At 41.0% G+C, this 19,160-nt stretch overlaps 1 protein-coding gene across 1 annotated transcript in view; it reads right to left on the reverse strand.

Moving 5' to 3' along the window:
• Positions 1–19,160, reverse strand: part of PCSK1 (proprotein convertase subtilisin/kexin type 1) — an 89,887-nt gene that overhangs the window by 12,995 nt on the left and 57,732 nt on the right. The window contains exons 8-10 of the mRNA XM_082257717.1: positions 10,137–10,349; positions 9,329–9,429; positions 8,278–8,511 (exon numbers count right to left, since the gene is read on the reverse strand). Coding sequence (XP_082113843.1) covers positions 8,278–8,511; positions 9,329–9,429; positions 10,137–10,349 — 548 coding nt within the window. The remainder of the gene's footprint in view (positions 1–8,277; positions 8,512–9,328; positions 9,430–10,136; positions 10,350–19,160) is intronic.

A 19,160-nucleotide genomic window follows, 5' to 3' on the forward strand; every position in this document is an offset into this window, starting at 1 on the left:
GAAGTGTAGGCATGCAGTGTATTGCAGGATCGCCATTTTTTGTAACTTGTAACTCTGTAAGTTAATTTTATTTTTTAAATTTTTCTTTAAACATATAATTTATTGCAATATCGTGGATTTGGTTTAGAAAGAAGTATTTTAACAAGGTTGATGCTACTCTTTTTACAAATGGGTAGATCCAGTCCATCTAAGTTGCTTAATACATCTAAGTTAGTTAATTTAACGGACATGATGCAAGGATTGCTTTCCAAGCACAAATGGTGTGCAGTAACCCAAAATGACCAAACAAAATTCATCATGAGCTTGACTACTGAAGACTCCTACAAGCTGATCACTGATAATACGGCAAACCCACAGCAAGGCAGTGCAGATGCATATAAGTGTTAGGTCAGGTCTTACAGAAGAAACTTGCACTAAAGTGACCCTTCTCTTACAGATATTAATTACCCTTTCCTATTCCAGTTAATAAAATTTCGTGGCTGCTGTACATACTGGACTGCCATAACTATGGTTTAGCTGGCATTAGCTGGCATTCCTACCTCCCCTCCATGGTAATGGCAGTTTACACACTGATCCACATGTAATTTAATAAGCTCCTTAGGCACAAGAGCGCATCAACCATGCCATGAACATTTACAGACATTTATCTCTATGATAATAAGAGTTATCATACATATGCGGTGTACCTTAATGCTACAACACATTTCAGAGGACCCAGATAAAATGAAGATAGTCCCTGTGACTGCTAAAATGTACTATAGGGCTATCTAGTGCCGCATGTGTGTGATAACCTCTGTTTAGCTTAGAAGTGAATGATTGTTCAATTGGCATTTAACTGAAAGGAGGTAAAACAAGTTTATTCTGCACATGCAAATCCACATCATAGCAATGAGTGTCTAAAAATGCACTATGAAGCAGCTTAATTCACCTTTGTATAACTGGAATGTCATACTGGGGCTCATTCCAGTTTTTCATATTACATGATACAAGTTTTATATCCTGTAATAATGCTAAAAAACATACCAAGGAGCAATCAGCTTTGATTGCTAATTAAAGTTAAAATGTGGTTGGCTTTCTCTGGTTGCTTACTGTCATTTGCACTGCCTTATTCAATTCACACTGTAAATGCCTTCCTATTGATAACCTGTCACAAAGAAAGGCACCTATGTGAGAAAGCACCAATAAAAGCAGCCATTTACAGAATCATCAGTCACATTTTTGTCACAAGCACTTACACTGCACGTGTCGTTTTCTGTGTTTTGCACAGAGACGGAGCGTGCAGGTTATCAGGGGGCTTGCATGTTGGATGTTGGGGGGGAGGTTCAATTGCTTTGGGATCTTGTGCACCCAAAAGCACTCTCCCCATGTTGAGGGCAAGCAGCCTGGTATGGTTCAGAATGGGGGGCAATCGCTCCCCCCCCCTTTTTCTGGCCTGCCAGGCTGCTTTTCGGATAAGAGTCTGGTATGGATTTGGGGGGGTGGGCTCCATGTCATTTTTTTTTTTTTTAGGCATGGAGTTCCCCTTAAAATCTTTACCAGACCCTAAGGGCCTGGTATGTATTTTGGGGGGGACCGCACGCCATTTTCTTTTTCATTTTGGCATGGAGTTCCCCTTAAAATCTATACCAGACACAAAGGGCCTGGTATAGGTTTTGGGGGGACCCCACACTGTTTTTTTTTTTAAATTCTGTCATAGGGTTCCCCTTAACCCCTTAAATACAGGGCACTTTCACCCCTTACTGCCCAGACCAATTTTTAGCTTTCAGTGCTCATTGGCATCTATGGGAAATATTGGTCAGCTTCACATGGCACAGCTCTCTGTATTTAACATTGGCATCTATGGGAAATCTTGGTCAGCTTGACATAACACTGCTCCCTGTCTTTAACATCATCCCCGTCTTTAACAATCACAAGCATTTAATGCACTGCGATAGCGCAGTGCATTATGGGTCGCTTGTCGACAGGCGTACTTCCCGGCGAGCGCCCTAGGTGTTTATGTGTTCAGCAAACACACAAACACCCGACGTTCGATTCGAACGTACCTTTGACTCGACCATAAAGCCCACCCTTAGTAATGACAGCTTCAAAATGCCTCTTGTGTGGAGAAACTGTGCTAGCTGGAACATTCAAAAGTTTAGAATTCCTTCTGTAACCAATGGCATGAGTACGTTTTGCAACAATAAGGTTGCACAGGTCTTGAGAGAGCTCTTTGCTTTTATCCATCATGAGATGTTTCTTGTGTGACACCTTGGGTAATGAGAAACCTTTTTATAGGCCATCAGTTGAGACGGAACCAGCTGAAAATAATTTGCACTGACAAGAGGCAGAATTGCTTTTTTAATTACTGATATATTTCAGCTGGTGTCTTGGTTTCCATGCCTTTTTGCACCTCCCTTTCTTCATGTGTTCAATACTTTTTCCTTGTGTTATTCCATTGTATGACACGTAACTTAATTTCTGAACTTATTTGTTTTAGTTTATTTGTATGAATAGATTGCATGGGTTGTTACCGGCATGTGGTGGAAATTTCGTGTCAATAGCACCTTTAGAAATATATTTACCTAGAAACATGGTGACATGTTCATTACTTATTTTACCCGCTGTATATCTATACTTTATTTTTATTGTGGTATTATACTGAACTTTAGGATTTGTGTATTTATATTTATGTTGATTTATTTGATTAATAATGTATTTAATATATATTAATATGTGATTAATTGCTGCATTCTGATTGTATGCACTTTATGGTTTCATAGGGTTTTGTATATTAAGCCTCCTTTACCACAGCTGGCCTTATATTAGATATTTTTTCCTTTTAAAAAAAAAAAAAAGAAATTCAATATTTTAGATGTTGACTGAGACTTTTGTTGTATTATAAGACTTGAGGTAGTTAACATGGAATTTCACCCTGGAAAAAGAAACCTATAAATCAGCAGCTACAAATAATGTAGCAGCTGACTTTTAAAAAACTGCACTTACCGGTCCAGGGATTCATTGCTGTCCTCACCTGAGCCGGTCTTCGGTTCCCGAGCACCATTATCTCGGATGTGGGAAGCCAACTGTGACTTCCTGATGCTTCACAGTCGACATCCCACTGAGCGTGCACGAGTAGTGCTGCACTTTCTCAATGGACCCGCAGCCTCCTAGGATCTGTGTTCCAGGAAGTGGCGGGCAGGAAGGGGGTTATCTGTGAGAAAAAGGTATCCGCTCCAAGAAAAAAAAAATCCAAACATAGTAGAAGGGGGTGGGAGAAGCGGATATTCCCTTTTTTGGTGAAGTTCTGCTTTAAATAGAAAATATATATAAAGGTCTGTACATCAGACCAAAATGAGGGACAATTGAGAAGGAGAGAGGGACAGAGGGATTTCTATCCTAAAGATGGACAATCCAAAAGAGGGACGGTTGAGAGCAATTGTGTTGGAACTGTAAGTTTCTACTGAGTTGCTGTTATATTTTGTACAGTATCTATTCTCTAGAAAGGCTTATGATTATATTTGCCGAGTGTCAGCTACTTCTATTTAGGACCAGTTCACTAATGGCATGTTGTCAGTTTCTGCTGTATTTAATTTACCCCTATGACATAAAATTATGGTGTCAACGCAAATAGCATTTAGTTAATTACATTTGTTTGACTCATAATGTACACTTCTATTTTTATACTTTTTTTCTTTGCACGGTTAATTCTAGCTTTGGAATATATTCAGAGGAATTTGTGAATGAACCTAAATTAATTTTTTTTCTATTTGCTGGAAAATTCCTGCCAAAAAATGTGAGCAAAAATAATAATTCATTAAAATATAATTATGCAGGAAGGTAACCTGGGAAAAAAATTTGCATAACTGCTTGGCATGCATAAAGTGACCTAACAATCTTAGCTCAGCATATTCTGATGTTTTAAATACCAACTTGAAGAAAAAATAATGAATTTGTATATGAAAATTGTTTCATGTGAAAATCCATTTTATATAAACAAAATATGAGAGGGAGGCATGAAAAATGGGTGGAAAATGCATAAGATAGGTGCTAGAGAGACAGTATAGTTTTGGATCTTTGCTGCTTACCAGAAAGATTGTCATGTAAATCTATATTGTTCTCTGCCTACCAGAGAGCAGGATCTGCTAGTGAGGTCTGCTTATGTTGCTCAGGTACAGCTCAGTTTGGCTGAAGTGTTTTACACTGGTCCAATAAGGAGGCATAGTGGACAGTGGGAGGAAACCTGACAAATGAGTGCACAGGCATTTAGTACAGCCCTGGTGATTGGCAGAGGAAAGTGCCTCGGTGCATGCTGGGATACTGTATAAACGCGAAGGGTACATGTGCTTGAGGTCATTCTGCTGGACAGCGGGGTCCCAGAGGGAGGGGGCAGCTGCCCCTCCTCTGTACAAGTTGTCATGAGGCCTCAGGTGGTCAACATGAGGGCCTGAGAGTTAGAGAGGAGCTGAACCTGGAGGTCCTGCAGAGCTGACTGGAAGGGAGACACTGGAAAGGAACTGATTCTGCATATAGTAAGTACAGATCTGTGTCATTGGGCCTTTCTTGAGAGGGTCATCCCTTTGGCTAGAAGAGTCAGTGGATGGGTGTCAGTCAAGGGGATTCTAGATAATGTGGTTGCATCAAGTTTTCTGCTAGAGACAGCAAGAAGACTTAACCCCTTCCATACAAGTGGCAGTATGGTTAAAGCAGTATGACTGCTTCCACAATTAACCCGGTGAGGCCAAGTGAGAATTTTCCTTATCAACTGTAAATAGTTCAGGTTGGAGTATCCCACTATTCCCTTCTCCCATCCAAGTTCCACAATAAATACCAAAAACAAAAACCCTTGAACTGTTTATTGAGTAACGAGCCATTGGGAGTAAGAATGGATGTGTGAACTGTCTCTAAGTGACTGTCTGCAGGTAATCAGAGGAGGCTCAAGAAGTCGTCACACAGCAAGCCCCATGGGGACAGTGCTACAACAATATTGCTTTAGCAGTTTTCTTGCTAGTTATAGAAAGACCAGTTAAGGCTTAAGCTGGGTATACTAGTCTAAGAGGTTTTTTTTTTCTTTCATTCAATCAACGGGTCGAATATAAAAAAACAACTTACAGATACCCACACCCACATAAGTGTTGTAGAAGCAGGCATTTCCTCCACTGCAATATTATATTCCAGACAGATGGCCCCCGTCCCCATCAGAATAAACCGAACAGAACTGCAGCCATTGGCTGCAGTGGCTGATCAAATGCTGGTTTTCCAGCAGGACTGTTCAACAGACTCTGGCTGTTACACCGCCTTCTGTTGAACAAAAAGGGATACACACATCTAAATTCAGCCAGTTTTTGCTGAAACTGACAAATTTTGATGCATGTATATCCAGCTTACTTCCCACTGTCATGCTTTCTGCATCCATCTCCTGCATCAATTGTTCCCCATCACTCCTTTGACACCCTCTCTTGCATATATTTGCTCCCATCATATCCTTCATACTCCTCTTCTGCATATAGTTCCCCCTATCATACCCTCTAAACTCCTAACTTGCACATACTGCCTGCTGTCATACCCTCAACACTCCTCTCCTGCACATATTGCCCATTGTCATACTCTAACGCTCCCCAGCTGCACATACCCCCCACCCCAGTTGTTAGACTGCCATTTTGAGGTTTTTTTGCAAGCTAGCTGGTAAGTGTGCAGGGAAATCTTTTGTTTGTTTAGGCTGTGCAGTGCCCTTTGAGTGCACCCTACTTCAAAAGCTAGTTATAAATTGGGCTGGTTGCCATTCTTGCAGAGCTTGCAAGCTGTATTTGGTGTGGGGACACATTGGACACCATTAGCTGCCATTGTGCTCTTTTTAGGTTTCTATTGTGTCACTGCACTTTTAATGAGGAATGGGCTCCTTCTGGGCATACCTGCCTGTTATTTATCCGCTGCTATATATGCTCCGACTTAAAGACTCTCAAATATAGAGTTGGGACCGCACTTTACAGAGGAGCCTAGGCAAGGCAGTGCAGCTTTCACATATATTTGCAAATGTGGGCAAATAAAACCTATGTTTTTAACGTCAATTGTTAGAAAGTGCCATTTTGTTTTTTTTTTGCAGGCTAGCTGATAACTGTGCTGGTAAATCTTTTGTTTATTTGTAATATCTCCATCCCTTCACATTTTTGAATGGGAATTTTAAAATGATTCTAAAGGTATAGTTTTTATTTTTACAAAATACCAAAAATACCACAAATGTCAGACTTACCTGCTCTGTGCAATGGTTTTGCATAGAGCAAACTAATCCTCCTCTTCTGGAGTCCCCTGATGGTGCTCCTGGCCCCTCCCCATTGCCGAGTACCCCCATAGCAAGCCACTTGCTATTGGGGCACTTGTGCATGAAGGTGGGGTGCAGCATGGTGTGGAGGGAATAAAATATTCCCAGTGCAATGAACTTGTATTGAAATAATGAAGAGACATTTCACAAATAACCCAGTGGGAAGGCAGCCCAACCGGGAACACTCATGGTTCTGACAGCAGGTAGAAAGCAGAATACAGCTGATCTGTCAACATCTGTAGAGAGGCGAAAGATGCTGCCTGGCCGTCTTGTGCCCAAACAAGCAGGTGCCCTGAGAAGTTGCTAGCCCTAAGCTCCTCCTCATCAGAAACCTTTCTCTGCCGACAATTCTGTCTCTACCAGGCAAGGGCCTTAAAAAGGCTCTGCCTGACCCAAGATGGCCACCAGAGTCACAGGGGATTGCAGGATACAATCCTATAGCTTCCCCGGTGACCCTGGAAACCATACAGGAACCCTGTTCCTCCTGACCTTCTCTCCAATTGCAGTGCTGTGGGAGAGTGCCGCCTGCAGTGAAGACTGTACCTGCCTACATGCGTGCTTGCTCCTGGGCCGTCCCTGTGTGCCTATTGACACACAGAGCGTGGCTCAGCCCCAACTTCCTCTCTCTCCTCACTGGATGGGATTGACAGCAGCAGGCTCCTGCTGCCTCTCTGTCCAATGAGGAAAGAGGGAGTCGAGAGTGTCACTGCTCTCGTGCACATCACTGGATTGAGATCGGGCTAAAGTAAATATTTAGGGGGACTGGTGAGCTGCATGCAGTAAGTTTTTTTTATCTTAATGCATAGAATGCATTAGGGAAAAACTTTCCTTCTGCCTTTAGAACCTATTTAAGAGGGGTTTGACAGCATTGTCACCTAATACCAATGAGGGGGGTTTATTTAACACTGCCACTGACCACTAATAAGGGGGTTATCATTGCGGCCAGTTACACCAATGCTAGGTTTAGTATTTCTGTCATTGGCCCTAATGGGGTGGGGGGGTAATATTGCAGTCACTGATATCAATGTGGGGTTGTTAAAAAGTTTGCTGACAGCAATGCTGGGTGATATTATTGGATCCACCAACAGTAATGCTGGGAGTTGCTATTACTGCCACTTACACCAACAATAGGGCTTTTTTTACTCTAACTTTTCCTTTATTGTTTATTGCAGTAAAAAATACAGTAGGATTAAAATTTGCTGGATTTTATGTGTGTTACAGCCCATGAATAGTCTGTCTAACTTTATGCAATGGGCTTCAATGCATGTAAATGAGCTGCTATTGTGTGGCTCCCTGAAAGTGTCAGGGGCTGCTCATGAGGTCTTCTATCATTTTCAGGATGATCATCATTGTCCTATCTCTTCCCTGCTTGGATAATGCCCCTGGTATAGGTGTAGGCCATTTACTTAACTCATAAAGCCTGACTGCAAACTACCAGGACGTAGCTAGAACGTTTCTAAGCGAGACCCAGTAATAATTGTTCACCTTCATCATCACAGGAGTGAGCTCTCAAACTGAGCTCAGAGCTACTCCATCAGGGGAGAGAAAGCACATGTAAAGGGGTTTGAATCAGAGAAAGAGCTCTCTCCGGTGATGGTGAAGGTTAACAGTAACAGTTAGGCCTCACTTTGCAATGTCCTTGCAATGTCCTGGGAGTTTTCAGTCAGGCTTCATGAGGTACATAAATGGCCTACTACACCTATAGCAAAGGCTTTTATTCAACTTTAGTCAGAGCTGAACAGCTTTTATTGCTTTTATTTGCATACGTCTCTTATCTGCATAGGCAGATTTTGGTAGTGATGAACGAACCCTTTAATTCAATACACCTCTTTTTCTTATCTTGAATAACTTGTATTTTGGTAAACTACAAATTTTCTTGTATTTTGATCTAAATCAAAAAAACACAACAGAGTTTCCCCAAGTGTGTGTATTTGTAATTTTTCCTTTTCCTAAATTGTTCGATCTTTCCAGGGGGCTCTTACCTGGGGGTGAAGTCACTGTCTTTAATAATGCAGATTTTTTTCTCAGGTACAGTTTTCCAGTTTTTAGGATCAGCTAAATCCACAAGGGCCTTAGCATTCAGTAGTCCAAACCCAAAGCGACTGTTGACCATAAGACCTGCTCCATTCTTCTTCCAGCCGGGATTATTTGCTAGAGGATCATACTCACTTGTCCAGACAACCAGGTGTTGCATATCCCTCCATGTGAGATTAGGACTTTTTAAAACACAATAATTAAAATGAGGATCATTACATTTTCTTAAGATTTTGTAAATTATATAAAAAATGGTAACAATTGTGAAATGTTAATTAGTTGTTGATAAAATAATGTTTGCATCTTTGCTGTACACCATTACACCGGGAAGATCTCTTTACTAGAGCCCAAAAGAGACAGAAAGTATATACAGTTAAATAAATCCTGCAGATAACTTGTGAACCCCTTAAAAAATCTGCATCAGATGTGCAGGCCTTGGAACTCAAGCAGAGGGACCTTAATACGTGTCCTTGAGAGTTGTTAGAAACTCTGGAATTAAAGCTTCAGATGATTTACTTCTCCAGCATCTACCAAAAACTCAAATATCAGTTTTTGGTGGAAAGAGGAAAGGATCGCCACTACTCCCAAACAGCCCAGGTGGATAAACGATAAGAAACGGCCTCAACCTACATGTCTCCACCATGTGTGGTTTGGTGGAGACATGTAGGCTGAGGCCACTCTCTATCGTTTCGTTTATTAACCTGGGCTGGTCGGGAGAAGCTGTGATTCTTTCCTCTTTACATTTACTATCCCTCTGGATTGGTATCAGGATAAGCCTGCGTCCTATGCTCTGGGACACAGGGATATGCTTTCACCTCTACTTTGAGCAGCATGAAAAGCAGTATAACAGGTATCTGTTTTGAGTTGGCTCACCCTTCAACATCAAACAAAAACCCTCTTTTTTCCTCAACCTTTAATGATTCTTTTTATACTGATAAAAAGCATGCATTTTTTTCTCTGTGTACATACGGCACCTTACTGATAAATTGAAATCCTTACTTTTGTTCCAGAGCAAGAGCGAAGATCCCAGCAGCCAATGGAGCGGAAGCAGAGGTGCCAGTATGTGTTTCTGTGCAGTCATTATGTAAATCAGCACTTATCTAAATAATGATAGATATACATAAATGTAAATGCACAAGTTCTTAAAATGCGAATATTATATAGCATATCTATTTAAACTATAACTTCCTAAAAAAAAAAAAAGAAACTTCCTGTACAAAATGCTCAGTTTTTTCATACTAGCTGAAATAATTTAGTGAAAATATAAACACCATACAGGCTAATCCTGATGTTTTAGTTGCATGGTAGCAATTAGAATTTCTACTGACTGCAAAATGGAACAAAAAGGTACATTTTTTTAAGACAATATTGTGAATAGATTTGCCTTCTCTGGCCCTTCCTAAGACTACAAAAACGACTTCCCAAAAATGTTGCTCTGGTCCTGCCCCAGAGGCTCTGCCCCACCTGTTTTTCCTGCTGGCAGCAGAGAACGACTAGATCTATGTGGGTTTGGGGCTCTGATTTTCTGCCATTGCCTGAATAACCATCCATGGCTTCTGCCTCACACAGATCTCATAGCTCTTGAAGGATGACACAAAAAGAAAATTCAATTGTGGTCATTCAGACTGTGGACATAGTCTGGGTGGGCAGAATTTGGGAATATTTTTGTAATGACAGCCTGAAGTGATCCAGTGGCACTAAAGTCCAATTTTGACTTTAAATTCACTTTAAGAAGCAAGAGTCGAACAAACTGTATATCTGGAGAACTTAATATATGGAACATAAAAGTAAAAGTGTAGACACTTACAATCCTCTGGTCAGTGTAGTCTCCACTGCTGTATGCTGTGGCTAATGTGGAGGAACATTTTTCTGCATACCAGGGAGATAGTCCTTGCTGTGACGCACTGCTGATTGAGATGGTGTAAATACTGTCTGTGTATCCATCGCAGTCACAGTTATCTCCCTGTCTGCCACCATTACCGGAAGCCCAAACGAAGATTGAGCCTTTTCCATTTCGCCCCTTTGGAATAAAAAAAAAAAGTTCTATTCACATGGGCTACCAAACAATGAATACAATGGTACATTTCCCTTCTTAATGAAAGTGATGAGCAAGCTGACATTCTAGTATTCCTGACACGGACAGGTGTTGCCTGCATTGGGCGCAATTGTTTTTAGAAAATGGTCATAAGTTTAACCACAGAGGTCCAGCAGTGTTAAAGAGTAGCTTTGCTCCAGTAAAGCATTGATAGGAAGGAAAGTTGGGATGTAGACACTGTTTTTGTTTTTTTTGTCCAAAATTTGTATGATATTATGTTTAAATGCAAGTGTTCTGTACCTCCATACATTTTACTTGTCAATATGAGAGCACTAAAGGTAAAGAGAGCCAGTCATGTCTGTGTTTAAGCAAAAAATATAAACACTTTAAAATTGTTATAATTGTGCAGTTTACTTATTAAATATGCCCATCAAGCGCTCCTTATATGATAGCATTTTTAGTGTGACGGGTTCTCTTTAATGAGACATTAGGGGTCTGTTACAACCCTGATGTCTCACCTGTACTCCACTGAAGCTAATTGAGTGTACCGAAGTACGACATAGGTTGGTGGCATTAAAAGGTTTAAGACACATGGTGACAGCTACGGTGTGTATACTTTAGTGTTTTTGTAAAGGTTTACCTGCATACTTAACCTGCTGCAGTACTTATCACTCCCAGTCTGCTAGTGCTTAGATTGTTGTCCCAGACCAGTAAAATCTCTGCACAGGGTGGGATCTGAGAGTGTAATAGTCTAATAGTGAGTGAGGGGCAAGAAGCTGACAGGAGTGCCTTTGCTATTCATGCTTTGCTACTCACAAATTTGTAGCAGTGTTGAATTGTAAGCCTGTTAACTTGCTGCACATTTTCACTGGCAAGTTGTACACTTGCAGACCACTTGAAGCACAAGTTCTAGTTGACACTTTCCAAATTTGTATCAAATTTGCGTGGCAAGTCTCTAGCAAGAGCAAAGTCGCAGTGGTGAGTCTACAGCAAGAGCTCTTCAAGTCACAGTGCTCCCTGTGGTGGGATGACTATTGTACAACATAACGGAACCAGAACTTGGAGCAGACTTGCAGAATGTTTGCAAAGAAAGTTGATCTGGAGTCAATAGTCATGCAGTGCGGACTTGCTGCAATTGTGCAACAAACTTGTGAAGCCTGGCAAGTCTAGCAATGACTTAGCAAGTAATTTTCAAACTTGCAGCACAATTGCTTGCTATCTGAGATATGTTCTAGACACACATTACAGTACTGACAAGTAAAAACTCTTTCCTAACATATTGTGGTATTATTTGACACATAAAAAAGCCACTGTGTAGGCTTAATCCACCTGGGCAAGAAAAGGCTCATGCCCTTTTTTATCATTATATTTTTCCAAGTAGATGTTATTTTTTATGATGACATTTCCTTTTCTATGCAAGGCTTTGTATTAGGAAAATCCACAGGTGCAGATTATATAACATTCTGAGGAACAAAGAATATTGATCCAAGTGTGATACTTAAAAGGTGACCCATCTGGGCCACATGCTTGTATCTTGTTTATTCTTTGATGACCTACTCTCCTGCTCTCTTCCTCTGTGCCCTAGGTTCTTTGTCTGATCTTTCCATTTATGTTTTATGGCAATGACATTGCTACAGTTTCTCGCGCAGTCAATCTTGTTTCTTTTATTTGTTGGATTCTCAACAAATCTAATTGTGTTTTCAAATGATCAAACTAGGCTTTTCAAGGACTACTCCATATAATTTCCTTTACTCATAGAAGTATTTGGTATAGTTAAAGTGCTTGTTGTGAGAGTTTTAGACTATATTTTTTTGGCCCCCTCATTTCAATATGCTGCAATTAATGAAAAAAAAAAAATAACTATGACCTGTCCCTGATTTTACCCACAGTGCCTAGGTTTGAGTGAAGCCATACTCCTTCCTTTAAGATCCTTGGGAATTCTGAGCAGCCCAAATCTCATGAGAAGATACTCTTGTACTTTGCAATAACATCATCTTCTTTGAGATGTGGACTGCTTAGCATTCTCATGGAAACCTTTTTCCCTTTTTTGTTTTTTAATTGCAGGTTTTGGGCAAAATAGGGAGGTGGGGGGATAGTAAAGTATGTAAGCAGGAAGTGCAAGATCCACTTTAACATGTCAAGACAAAAAATGGTTTTACTAGACAGGAAGTGAGAGAAAATCTGCAACAGTAACAACGAATACATTTTAAAAAATCACACACCAGTTCTTGCCTCCCTCTATTGCAGAGGGGGCCATGGTTCTCCCAAAATTACACTGGGCCTCCCATGTGCCCCCCAATTAAAATGCTGTTTATAAATATAGCCTGAGGCGCCGCGCCACCGTGGCAAAAGGCTCCCTCGCTGTGGCTTTTCAATAAGGGACAGGCCAGCGTAGGGAGGGCATTCCTGTTGGAGGCGTGGTGGTGGCGTGACGTCATGCGGCAGAGGGAGAGTGCGCACGCCTGCGCTGTCGCAGTATGTGCAGTGAGTGCACCAACCACCAGCCAGCCCAGCCCTACAGAGCACATGCCACGGACAGCAGAGAAGCCAGAGTACAGGACAGGAAGAGCAGGCCCGAGTCATCCATTTTAGAGGTGGCGAGTGAGTTGCAGTGAGCCCACTGCACATACCACCCTGACACCCCTGCAAAGGACAATGTGAACTGACACTCTGACAGAATTTTACAGCTGAACATGTATAATAAGTAAGTTTGTTCCAGCTGTAAAATTCTGCCAGGAATAATTCATACTTATGCGTTTTATGCCCATTGTTTCTTGACAATGTGTAATGTTCCGGTACCTTTGGTACCCTAAATTACACTTTCCACAAGTGTATGCGCCCCACCATTTACTTTTGGAAAGGTGCGCATACACCTTTAAGACTGGAGCTGTCATCACTCAGCGCCGGACTAGATGGCTATTTAAGGCGTCGGTTCTCACTCACATGTGTTCGTTCAAACACCCTTACCTGGATACTAACCTTGCTTGAAGCTTCCATGCTTGCAAGCTTACCTCGCTGACGGAACCTCACCGCGCTGATCCCTGTATCCCGCTACTGGATCATCCGCCTCTCCTGAACCACCCTTCGGCTGTATCGCTAATAGTGCTAAGTACCTCGCAGGGGAATTCTCTATAAACTTATACTAAGCTTACACTATCTAGCTCTGCATAGTAAGGACTGTTTATCACATCTGCATAACTAGATTGCTAGCTCTTGAGACTACTGCTACTTTTCTGCACTGGGTTGATCTCTTTTGTATGTCCACCTGCTATTCTGTCATCTGCTACCATACAACATTGCTAAACCTTCCTGCATCCATCTGCTACTGTCTCACCTTCAAGTGTCTATCACCTACCACCTCCACTCAACCTATCCCTCAACCTTCATCATTGTGTTACCACATACATAAAGTCATTCTAGGAACCAGCTTGCTAATTGTGTGTATTTACTGGCTGAAATAAGACCTTCCACACATGATGAGTCATTGAGGTTGGGAATGGTATCTCAGCATATCTCTTACATGGCTACTGACGTGGAACTATTTCTGCAGCTGAAAATCCACACCATATAAGAAACGCAGAAGCGTTACACAATGGGCATCAAATGCATAAACATTACATATTTCTAACAATGGGCATTAAATGCATACATGAATTATTCCTGAAATTTTTTTAGGAATGTTTCATGTTTATGCGTTTGATGCCCATTGTCAGGAATATTTCATGTTTATGCATTTGATACCCATTGTTAGGAATATTTCATGTTCATGCCTTTGATGTCCATTGTCAAGAATATTTCATGTCTATCTGTTTGATGCCCATTGTTAGTAATATTTCATGTTCATGCGTTTGATGCCCATTGTCAGAAATATTTCATGTTTATGTGTTTGATGCCCATTGTTAGGAATATTTTATGTTTATGTGTTTGATGCCAATTGTCAGGAATATTTCATGTTTATGCGTTTGATGCCCATTGTTAGGAATATTTCATGCTCATGGGTTTGATGCCCATTGTCAGGAATATTTCATATTTATGTATTTGATGCAATGGGCATGAAACACATAAACATGAAATATTCCTGACAATGGGCATAAAACGCATATACATGAAATATTCCTAACAATGGGCATCAAACACATAAACATGAAATATTTCTGACAATGGGCATCAAACGCATGAACATGAAATATTACTAACAATGGGCATCAAACAGATAAACATGAAATATTCTTGACAATGGACATCAAAGGCATGAACATGAAATATTCCTGACAAATTGTTCAATATTTCATGTTTATGCATTTGATGCCCATTGTTGTACAAGGCTATGATGGAGCCTCTGTAATGAGTGGATGGCTAATTGCATTTTATTGTTGGCCCCCCTACCTTTGTCCCTGTCCCCCCATGTGCCCCCCCTAAATATGAAAGCTGGAGATGCCACTGATTTTACTTAGGAAGCATTTTATGTCTCTATGTGTTGCTCTTGAAGATTTGCCCTTATGTTTTTTCTGGTAAATCATTGTTAAGAAAACAGAAGGAAAGTCTCTAACTGAGCCCTGAAAGCAGTAAAAAACAGATAGTAGTTCTCATTGTTCCCCACTCTATCCAAAACTAAAAAAAAAGTATCTTGACATACACTTTTAAGGTTGGTCATAAAATTATATTTGTGTATTCAAAATGTTTCTATTCTATTTATAAGAATGACAAATTAAAGTTTGTTTTGAAAAATGTAGGATTTTGCACTAGAAAAGCCTTTCTTAACCTTTTCAACAAGGCGGAACCCTTGAAATAACTTTCCAGTCTCAGGGAACGCCTGTTCCAAGCTTCTATTTTCCTTACACAAAGCTAAAGCTGACTTTTGAGACACCGTTCCCAAACTTCATAACACGTTCTATCCCAGTGTTTTTCCTGCTTCCAATACCGCCGCCGGATCCAAGGGAGTCTCCACTCTTATCTCTAAAAACTGCCCTCTACAAATCAGCGATACTTTTAATGATGCGAATGGATGCAACTTATTTCTCAAAGGAGAAATTCACGGGAGACTGATCACTTTAGCTAATATTTATGTGCCAAATGTTCAACAAGTTCCCTTCTTCCGTGCCACAGCTCCTGACATCCTTCCAGCCAGAATGCTGATCCTGGGAGGGGACTTTACCTTGGCCCTCACCCTCTGCTTAGGACACCTCCTCTGGATCCTCTTCTCTACCCCCTAGAGCCCTACGAGCAATTAAAGAGCTACTAAGAAATTGACTTCTTGAGATTTTACCTTTTTCTCAACTCCGCACAACAGATACACAAGGATAGACTATTTCTTTCTCACTCAGAATGATCTCCCACTTCTACTCAATACATCCATCGACCCTATGTTCCTCTCAGACCATAATCCAATCTCTGTGACCCTCTCTTTCCCAGATAGGGTTAGAAGACCCCCGATTTGGTGCCTGAAAACTCTCTCCTAATTGATCCCGCTACATTAACGATGATAAAAACACGCCTGAAAAAATATTTCCTGGAAAATGAATCCTCAGAACTATCTCAAATGACACAATGGGCTGCACCTAAATGCGTTGTTAGAGGAGAATTTATCTCTATAGCTTCCAAACATTGGAAAGATAAACAAGCCCGTATTAACGCTCTTTCGGCCCGAATTCACTCTCAGGAGAAAGCTCACAAAAAATCTCTAGCCACTCAAACCCTACAAAGCCTGGTACAAGCTACAAAAGAATTACTAGAGGAAATAGGGAAAGTGACCATACACAAATTTGCCTTAACACATAGGTTATTCTATGAATTTGGAAATTACTCCGGGAAATTATTAGCTAGAGCTCTTCAGGTCAAAAAGGCAGTGTCAACAGTACATATGATTACTTACACCTCAGGATGCAAACTTAACACCACAGATGGTATCACTGACCAATTTGTCCAATATTAAATTATACAATCTACCCTCCTCAAACATACACAGTGACGAAATTGTGAGACACAAAATGATAACCAATTTCCTGCATCATTAAATCCCTAAACCCATCACCTCATCTAAAGCTTCTGAAATGGAACGCCTAATTTCCCTAGAAGAAACCATTAATGCTCTAAAACAGCTTAAGCCAGGGAAAAGCCCAGGCCCAGACTGGCTACCATTGGCCTACTATAAAACCTTTGAAGACACCTTACTCCCTCACTTCTTTAGATTGTTTAATTCCCTTTCCATCTCATCTCCTCCCAATCCAGATGTCTTGTAAGCACACATAACAGTAATACCAAAACCAGATAAAGACCCCTCCATTGTCTCCAACTATAGGCCGATCTCACTTTCTAATATTGATGTCAAAGTTTACGCAAACATTTTCGCCAATGGTTTGCTTCCCTTACTTCCGTAACGAATAGCTTTAGATCAAGTAGGGTTTATCCCAGGACATGAAGCAAGGGACAACACCATGTAAGTGATTAACATACAGTACATAACTGGCAATCCTCTTCTGACCAGCCTTGCTTCCTTCTATCACTCCATGCAGAGAAGGCGTTCGAAAAAAGTGGCCTGGGGCTTCATGGCAGAAGCTCTCAAAGCAATGGGCATCCGGAGTCACATTCTGCATTTCATTTTGGCATTATATTCCAATCCAACAGCAAAAATCTGGGTCAATGGTCATCTATCAAATGCCTTCTCCATCTCGAATGGTACGTGCCAGGGATGCCCCCTCTCTCCCCTCATCTTTGTCCTCACTCTAGAACCCATGCTTTGTAGAATAAGACAAAATCCAGGTATCAGGGGCATCAATGTAGTGGGACACTCCCATAAACTAGTGGTTTATGCAGATGATATCATATTATTCCTTACTAATCCCATCATTACTATTCCCAATCTGCTAAAATATTTCCCCCTGTTTAAAAATATGTCAAATTTAAAAAATATTTTTTCCAAATCCTTTGCATTCAACGTGAACCTCCCAAAAAATACAGTGTTACAATGCAAGAACAATTTCCCCTTTGGATGGGACCAAGGCATGGGTGAAATTGAAAGACTCGTTCTCTCTCCGATCCTGATACGCAACCTCCCATGGATTAGACCCAACATGATTCCGAAAGATAGCGCTAAGCATCCTTTATTAGGTTCCATGCTCCAGGTCTTCCAGGCAGCATGTAGGAAGCTCAACCTCTCATCCTCCCTGGGCCCTCTAACACCCTTTAACCCTGATTAAACAAAACCCTGAGTCTCTCGCAAACATTTTATTGACAACCCCGAAACAGACACACCCAAAGAGCAGAAAAGTTCTATAATAAGGGCATCATTTTAACGCATAATGCCTTATCCCTATCACTTTTGTACTTATCTACAAATTAGACACTTCTTGTCCAGTTCTGGCTCACATACAGCTTGTAGCAGAGACCGCACACCTTTCAAAGCACTATGATCTAGAACTGAGCCCCAAAGACATTTGACCTCGGACTTATATACACTCATGTTCACCGAATGAGATCCCAAAATGAACAAGGTTAGTCAGCAGTGGGAGGGAGATATCGTCATGGATCTCGCAGCAGAGGATTGGGAGCGTGTATACACGCATATCCACAAAAGTTCAACAAATGTTTCAACCCAAGAAAACTGATTTAAACCGTGCTCAAGATGGTAGAGAACCCCAGAAAAAAACTCACAAATTCTACCTCAACGTAACACCTAATTGCTGGCGTTGTAACACAGAACTCGAAACATTACTACATATCTGGTGGGAATGCCAAGCAATACAACCCTTCTGGACAGAAGTCCACCGACTTGTTTTTAGCATCACAACCTACTCCCCAGACTACACATCTGCTCAATTTCTCCTGCACCAAACATCCATACCTCAGTTGACTTATAAAAAGTCTCTGGTCCTCCACCTAATCAATGCAGCAAAATTATGTATCGCCATGCGCTGGTGGAAAACAACTCCACCTATGACTGTTAAGTGGCTTCAGCAAGTACAGAAAATCACTGAAATGGAGGAACTAACCCATCAGACTATGGAGATGCCTGCTTCTTTCTGCAAAATATGGGCCTGTTGGCTACATTTCGTAGAATCGGCGGAATTCACCAGATTAATGAACATTACCAATAGTAGGAATCAATAGGAGCCTGAACCTTGGGAATAGAGAAAGAAGGAGGGTGAAACTAAAGGGAAGCGAGGAAGAAAGAAGGAAAAAAAGGAAAAAAGAAAAGGGGGTACAGGTTTCGGTGATACTCCCTAACCCCATCATTCTGAACAAGATCTCCTCACTTACCCCTCCTTCTCTTTAGAGCCCAACCTTAATACACACACCCTCATTAAACACATATAATATTGCCTGACTACAAAATGCTCAGCACTATCGCTATCTCTTTTCCAACCAGCTTCCCTCCCTCCCCCCACACCTCTTACTCATAAGGTTAATTTTAGACTTATGTAAACAGTATTCAGGGTAACCACCTAGCTTTATATATCTGATTAATGATGCTTAGTGGGTTTTTTTTTTCTACATGTTAGCTGACATTTAATGCCTTGCTACTCGACTTATCGAATGTATAAACCTGAATACCTTACTCGATATTGTCTTGTATAGTTATGCTTTTCTGTAAAATCATGTTTTACCTTGATTATTTGTACATGTTAAACCTCAATAAAATCTTTGAAACACTCAGGGAACGCCTCCAAAAATGACTATACCGTGTTTCCCCGAAAGTAAGACCTACCCTGAAAGTAAGACCTAGTGTTATTTTTGGGGAGGGCTGCAATATAAGCCCTACCCTGAAAATAAGCCCTAGTTTAGTGTATGAAAAATCCT

Source organism: Pelophylax lessonae, assembly GCF_965119305.1.
Source record: "Pelophylax lessonae genome assembly, chromosome: 1".
NCBI classification, from domain to species: Eukaryota; Metazoa; Chordata; class Amphibia; order Anura; family Ranidae; genus Pelophylax; species Pelophylax lessonae.